The sequence below is a fragment of the Anopheles aquasalis genome, chromosome 2 (assembly GCF_943734665.1).
Source record: "Anopheles aquasalis chromosome 2, idAnoAquaMG_Q_19, whole genome shotgun sequence".
NCBI lineage: Eukaryota > Metazoa > Arthropoda > Insecta > Diptera > Culicidae > Anopheles > Anopheles aquasalis.
This window is the reverse complement of record NC_064877.1, coordinates 2465001-2472500: the sequence shown is the minus strand read 5'-3', so window position 1 is coordinate 2472500 and position 7500 is coordinate 2465001. Positions and strand designations below refer to the sequence as shown.

General features: G+C 43.3%; 2 protein-coding genes across 2 annotated transcripts in view; both read right to left on the bottom strand.

Annotated features, from left to right (window-relative positions):
• Positions 1-391: 391 nt before the first annotated feature.
• LOC126571899 (trypsin beta-like) lies at positions 392-1345 on the bottom strand. The gene is made up of 3 exons (XM_050230786.1): positions 818-1345; positions 651-751; positions 392-584 (listed from the first exon to the last, which is right to left on the bottom strand). Exons 1-3 carry the CDS (start codon positions 1343-1345, stop codon positions 392-394), a joined length of 822 nt encoding a protein of 273 aa, XP_050086743.1.
• Positions 1346-2367: 1022 nt separating this feature from the next.
• Positions 2368-7500, bottom strand: part of LOC126571893 (transmembrane protease serine 9-like) — an 11329-nt gene continuing 6196 nt past the window's right edge. The window contains exons 10-13 of the mRNA XM_050230776.1: positions 4041-4119; positions 2806-3338; positions 2642-2742; positions 2368-2572 (exon numbers count right to left, since the gene is read on the bottom strand). Coding sequence (XP_050086733.1) covers positions 2380-2572; positions 2642-2742; positions 2806-3338; positions 4041-4119 — 906 coding nt within the window. The 3' untranslated portion in view covers positions 2368-2379. The remainder of the gene's footprint in view (positions 2573-2641; positions 2743-2805; positions 3339-4040; positions 4120-7500) is intronic.

Here is a 7500-nt window from a genome sequence, read left to right as displayed (position 1 = left end):
TGGTTAGGATAATAAATTGTATTCCATTTGCTAAGCAAATGATATTTGTGCCTTCTATCATACTAGCGATACAATTGATGTTTTATGAATCATAATTTGTTTCACAAATCCAGCTTTATACATTTTTGCTTTAACCATCCAATCCGGGTAGCAAGTGATCCACGTAATCTGCTACCCATTTTACTCTTAACATGGAAACATTAACTAACTCCTTTCACGCCAATAGTCGTCAATATGATTTTGTTATAAAATGATCCGATAGAAATCCGATGAAATGAATACTAATCAAAATTGAACAATAAAATATTTATTTTATATATTATGTTATTGACATAGCAGCTTAAAAATGACTCTACTCTACTTTTTACTATGATAATCATCTATAATAATTTTAATATCCAGTCGTCTCTGTTATAAACCGACGAATCGATGGATCAGAGACACGTGCGAAGACGCCTGGATCTGTTCCCTGACAATTTGGATCACCCCACGACACCACTCCAATTTGCACTCCACCAACGGCCAAGGGGCCACCACTATCCGCATTGCACGCATCGCGGCCTGTCTCGCTTGCACACATCATACTGTAATAAAAACAAGAAATTATGTAATTATGTTATGCTACCAGCTTCTTCCCATGGTTAACATACTCTGGAGTTATCCATCCTGCAGGCCAAGCAGCAATGCATTCGGCATCGGAAACAATAGGTACGTCGACACGTTGTAAGATTATTGGTAGAACTCCTTGTCCCTGTAACAGAATCAACATCTCGATTACACTTTAACTGGACAGCTTTTCTATGTGTTATTAACATACATTAAATCCCCAACCACTAACAACTGCTCTTGTGCCGGGAGCATGTACTGCTCCGACAGGATCCAATGCGATGGGAGTGATGTGAACTCCACTCAGGTCTGCCCCGGTACGCAACACACAAATATCGTACTCCAGTGTCCAATCATTGTAGTCCGGGTGATTGACAATCTCTTCTATGGCGAAAGTAACTCCTCCTTGAGTACGATCAGCTGTACCTCCCAGAAGCTGCATCGCACTTAGCGCTGGCACAGGGAAGGTACAATGAGCGGCTGATAGGGCCCAACGGGTCCCAATGACCGAGGCTCCACAAGAATGGCCTCCATTGCGTCGCAGTGATAGCTGGTACGGGTAGTTGGCGATGTTGGCATCTACACCACCAACGATTCTTCCTTGGCGAGGTGGTGTCGAAGGTGAGCCCACCGTGTGGTATGCTCCCGGCATCCGCCGATTGTAGCGGAGCCAAATATCCTCTTCCGGACCAGCCAGTACACTGGCGACAATCGTTGCCAACACAATGATCACCTTCATCTTTGCGTCCAAACTTGCAGAACTTACTGCTCTGTTCCAGCTTTTCAATAACAATTTATATACTCGTCGCTTGTAACCGAAGTAGATGATAGTCTCGGTACATTAATCGCCTTTCTTATCAATGAATGGTCAACATGATTCCAGTGTACGGATTTTCCATATGAGATTAATAGTCTTTGGTTAAATCCCAGAGCTTACTGGGAATTTACGTGGACATCACTTGTTTCTCGAAATTTCCATAAAAAAACCCGCCTCAAACATAGGTTGTCATGGGGTTTTTTTTATCGTAACGGATACATTATGATCAAGAAGCATAAGAAGCAGTAGATTAGATAAATAAATCATTATCAGCTCATTCTACATATGATTGACAACGAGCTTAATCTCTAATTACATGGGAAAAATCGTCTCCATTTCCTGTTGGCGCGTGCGCGCGACGATAACAGAAGAATGAATCACTAGCCTTGGGGCGCATGTTTGTGGATACTTCGTCTCGGCTGAGACAAGCGAAATGGATTAATTAAGTTCAAAGTTCTTATTTTATTCGAACATATTTATTGCATTTACACATTCCTATCAAATTTGTAGTCGTTTAGTTTCGCTAAACATTGCGGCAGAATAGCAACTAACCGTTATGTTCCAGCTTTTCGCGGCATACTCTATTATGTATATGTGCATAGCCATTACTACTCTGGGCACGAATTTTGCCAAGTCAAGAAGCACAAATGCACCAATTTTGTGTAGAGTGTTACCAACACTAGCATTAATCTACGACAGCCTTATCAATCACTAGCGATTGCTTTGCTTGGGTAGGCATTGCATTAATCATATAAACCAAAATTGATAGCGTAACGTCTATGGTGGCATTGGTTCGAGATAACAATCAACAGGAGCAACACATTGCACAACAACATTAGACAAAGCGTTCAAGGAGTTCGGATGCAGAGAGACGTTAAGCGGTTTGACACTGCGTTTAGTGTTAAAAAATGTTCATTTCCAATGCTTTATTTCGTTTCGTAGTCCAACATCATTGCTTACACGCCGGTTTCCGTCTGGATGAAGCTGCGGATAGCCGGGAAGGCAACACGGGCAAACACTCCTGGGGGAACTCCTTGGCATGCGACAGCACCCCACGACACGATACCGATCTGCTGTCCAGCAACAACCAATGGGCCGCCACTGTCACCACCGCAGGCATCACGTCCAGGCTCGCTGGCGCAGATCATGCTAGAATGACGTTCCGAGTAATGAGTTTCAATTGCACAGCAACGGCAATCTAGGCTTTTGGATACTTACTCTGGGGTAACCATACCAGCACCCCAACCAGAGCTGCACGCCTCCTGGCTCACTACTGGGATGTCAATGCGTTGCAGGATTCTTGGGAGAGGGCCAGATCCCTGTATGAAACATTAGTCAGTAATTAGTGGACGGAACTACAAGAAAGCCTCCGGAGTACTTACGGTTGATCCCCATCCACTCAGAACAGCGCGGCTACCGGGGGCGTGAGTTGCACCGGACGGGTCCAACGGGATCGGGGCAATGTTGGGTCCCACCAGATCAGTGGTAGTACGGAGCACGCACACGTCATTCACCAGGGTGAAGTCATTATAATTCGGGTGATTGCGGATTTCTTCAATGGCGAAAACAATGCCACCCAATTCACGGTCCGAGCTGCCTCCCAGCAGAGAGACGGCCGTAACGGCTGGAACCGGGAAGGTACAATGGGCAGCCGACAGAGCCCAGCGCAGAGCGATCACAGATGCACCGCAGCTGTGCGATGCACGGCGCAGCGAAAGCTGGTACGGATAGTTCGCAATGTCAGCATCAACGCCACCAACAATACGTCCCTGGAATGGCGGATGGTCCGGAATTCCTTTGGTGTAATACGCCGCCGGCATGCGGCGGTTGAACTGCATCCAAAGGTCCTCCTCCGGACCGGCCAAGGCCCCAGCCACACACAATGCCAACACTACGAGCAGTTTCATCTTACCAGCTTCAAGTCAACTGATGCCCGAAACTCGGACTGTTGCTTTTATACCTACGAAACACTACGACGTCGCTCGGACCTGATAAAGCAAATATCAAGTCGCCATGCATACTATCAGTGGTCAAAGCTGCTATCTTGCGACAGATTGCGTCAGACGGATTTAGGCAAAGATTAATTGAAAATAGCAATTCATCATAGCAGTACCGTCGCTTCGATCTATTACATGGTCTCTGTGTACGGTGGCACACATTTCAATCGAGTCACTCAGTTTATGAACGTTATAAAACGCGCTGGCGATTGAGACTGCTGAGCTTATCGCAAACGGATGACTCGGAGGCCGACAACATATCTGCAGAAGGTCGAAACGACAGGAAATCTCCTATGTATAGCTGAAGTGACAGTCTATCTTGGATTTGGATTACAGATCGAGGGGAAATTCATATCAGCAAAGTAGCCGAGACAGCGTCTACCGACGAAAAACCCATCATTACCAACCATAAAAACAGCCCTCATTAACCTAGAGAGCGCACATAGAGGCAAATCACTTTGTATTTTTCTACTCGCTACTTAACGACTGTGTCAGCATATATTATTACATTAAAACAATTTTTAAAAAATCATTCCATCATTCGATTCAAAAGCAAGTGACGTGGTATCTCACAACACCATAGATGTGTAGCTGCTGTACAAACATTTCTCAAAACGAACGTTGCCGCTGCGTGTTTGCTGCGTGTGGTATAGTTTCAACGCGTTTCTCGCTAAGTAGGCTCTCGTTTTGCTCATAATCCTGCAGAATAAAAACAAAAATTGAAGCGCATATTTTAAGAGCTAAGCGTGATGGAAATGATCAACGAATGAAAATGAAACATTAAAACATATTTTCTATCGAAATGCATAATACGTTGTCATGTCGACACCAGCGAACGTGGTAAAGAAAACCAATCTAGTATTCGATTATTTTAATGTCGGCCATGGGATGGTATTGAAAAGTGTGTTATTTTCTTATGATGTGAATAATTACGATTCAAATGATAACAATCAAAATTAGTCTAAGCTGAATGAAAGCGTTTTAACCTTCTATGAAGATGTTAGCTATTTCCACAATCTTATAAATCAAATAAGTATCGCAAATTAATCTATTCATTAGAAAAGAAATAATTCAAAAACGGTAAATTAAATTCTAATTTTAATAAAATTCTAAATCAATCCGATGTACAACAAGTCTGACATTGTTGTACAAAGTTCAGTTGTAATCGAACTGAACGTCTTGGGCTCCAGGAAGACGGAATGAGCTGAAGGTTGAACATCCATCTGTTCATACAATCCACATGGCATACTCCCAATCCATACCACTCTATATTTGAATGATATTGTAACTGTCGCATGGCAGTTTGTGAATCGCTTCTAGTGAGGAGAGCAGCGAATACAGTGTGCGCGAAATGAAGTTATACGTTTTCTTATCAATCGTTGCCCTATTCACTGTTGGGGTAGCAAGTGATGAAGCGAAGGACCTGTGGGCGACGAGACAAAAACGTGTCCGAGCGCCTACCACAGGTGCACCCATCAGGACGAGTGGGAGAATAGTCGGTGGCCGAGAAGTGGATATTAGTGAACGGAAGTATCAACTGTCGCTACGCGAATATCGGTATCATATCTGTGGCGCCTCGGCGATTGCTGAATTTTATGCCCTCACCGCTGCCCATTGTCAACATCCACCATCCCCAGCAACAGCTGTAAGTTATCATGGCTCAATCCATTGCACGTGATATATCAATACTCAATCTAAAAAATATATACTATTTTCTGTCCATTTCGTTTGACTGTAGCTTACACTGCGTGGAGGTGCTAATAGTAGAAAAGATGATGGAACCGGGGTGATTTTCCAAGTGACTGATGTTAAACCCCATCCCAAGTTCAATCTTGACACCTATCAGTCAGATATCTGTATTCTACGTGTGGCCACGTCATTACTTGGCCATGAAAACATTGCCCTGATTCCTTTGCCAGAAGCTGGATATAAACTACCAACTGGAAGTATCGTCGAGGTGTCTGGATGGGGTCTTACTGCCTCCAATGAAACATTAGCTCCTACATTGCGCTCTGTCACAGTTCCTACCATCACACTCGCATCGTGTAAATCGACGTGGAGCCCCATTACAGTAGCTTCAACGTGAGTATAAACTCTTTTCTGTTGTTTGATACGAGGATAATAACCCTTAAAATATATTTTCACAGAGCTCTTTGTGCCGGCATGAAAGGCCGCGACTCCTGCAACGGTGACAGTGGTGGTCCCTTGACTTTTAATGGCACACAGGTTGGTCTGGTTTCATGGGGCGATGAAATATGTGGCAGTGCCATGCCGGCAGTCTATACCTCTATCGCAAATAGCGCTATGCGAACCTTTATTAAATCCATTGCTGGAGTGTAAAGATGATCAACGAATCTACGCCATAGGCATTTCTGGGCAATAAATCGATTCTCCTTCAAATTCAAACTTATATATATATAAAATGGTTTTAATTATAAACTTATTTTAGTTTTTCACCGTATCATATGCATTCATATTTTAATAATAAATCAAATTTCAATACAGCGCATTACAAGATGCGAATGAAAAAGATGAAATGAGTATCGATTTTGGGAAACGAGCCTACGTGGTATCAGGTATGAAGCACCTGTGAAAACAGTCGACATAAACCATCTGGTCAATCATTTCAAGGCCCCGCTTGCCGAGCAGTAAGTCGAAAGAAATGAAGCAAAAGATAAACCCAAAGCATCCCATCGCATTTTGTATGGAAAATGTTGGACCACACCGTTTCTCCTACATGAGAACATTGTGAAACAGTTTGTTCTTGCATGATTGCACTAAATCGACTTTTTATATTAATTTTATGTTTCCTTTGCTAGATAAAAACAAAGCAGTTGTGGCGAAGAGTTCTCGATCGGTTATCAGTTGAACCAAGGACCGCCACAACAAATATTTTGCGATACTGTTTTGTGAATCCTTTTTATTTCTACTTTTCCAATAATAAGAAACTTTGCTTTCTCAAAAGCCACTCGTTACCAATGAGAATTTTAGATCAATCGAAATGATAACAGAAAAAGCGTGTGAAAAGCCTCTAGCAATCTACCGTTTTATACCATGTACTGTTTTATAAACGATTGAATTGCGGTCGCAGTAACGCTGGTGTAAACCCCAGGAACTGCGCTTCCACAAGCCTCGGATCCCCAGGAAACAATTCCGTACAGTTTATTATTACAAACCAAAGGACCGCCACTATCTCCATTGCATGAGTCCTTGTTCGGTTCTCCTGCGCATACCATGCTGCAACACATTTCACAAGTAAAACATTAATCAATCTGATTAAACTTCAATTTGGCTCTTGCCAAACAATACTTACGAAGATGTTATAGGATATGGACCCCACTTCTGCTGGCACGAGGTGGAGGCTACTAAAGGAATTTTAACCATCCTTAAGATAGCGGGAAGCTGACTATCATTGGAATCAGTTAATCCCCATCCGGTTACCACACAATAGGTGGGAGTCATGGTCGTGATGGAAATGGGAACACTCTCAACTGGAATAGAACCAACGTTGGCATATCCGGTCATAAGTTCAATCGTCCTGAACAGAGCTACATCGTTGTGGCTCGTGGATGGACTGTACGAAGGATGTATGATTATTTGTTCAACATTAAAGATCACACCAGCTTTGTCCGTAATATATGAACTTCCGGCTTTGAATGTTATCTGAAAAAAAAAATGTATGTTCAATACCGTGCCTTCTACCGTCAGCGGGTAACCGGTACCGATTGGACAACCTACAGACTTAACCGGGGGTTTCGGACTAACACAATGGGCCGCACTAATAACGAGCCGGCTTCCGATGATAGATGCGCCGCAAATGTGGGACCCATAATATCTCAACGACAACTGATAAGGATATTCACTTATGCTAACCTCTCGTCCACCAACTATACGTCCGACGATGTGGGGCCGCTTCGATCCCGTATCAATGCGAATTTGTGCTGCTTTCCATAGCTCAACGCCTTTATCTTGCGCGAGGACATGCACAGCACACACCACTACAAGGACAAGCCAACGCATCTTGAGTTTCGACTAAGCGTGCCACCGAAAAACTGAGTTCGGTGATATTCTAAAAAGCAC

Excerpts from the sequence above, each read along its gene's own strand:
- LOC126571899 (XM_050230786.1), bottom strand. The coding sequence starts at position 1,345 with ATGAAGGTGATCATTGTGTTGGCAACGATTGTCGCCAGTGTACTGGCT. Across the intron at positions 752-817 it reads TTAGTGGTTGGGGATTTAAT|GGACAAGGAGTTCTACCAAT; the intron begins GTATGTTAATAA and ends ATTCTGTTACAG. Across the intron at positions 585-650 it reads GCAGGATGGATAACTCCAGA|TATGATGTGTGCAAGCGAGA; the intron begins GTATGTTAACCA and ends TTTTTATTACAG.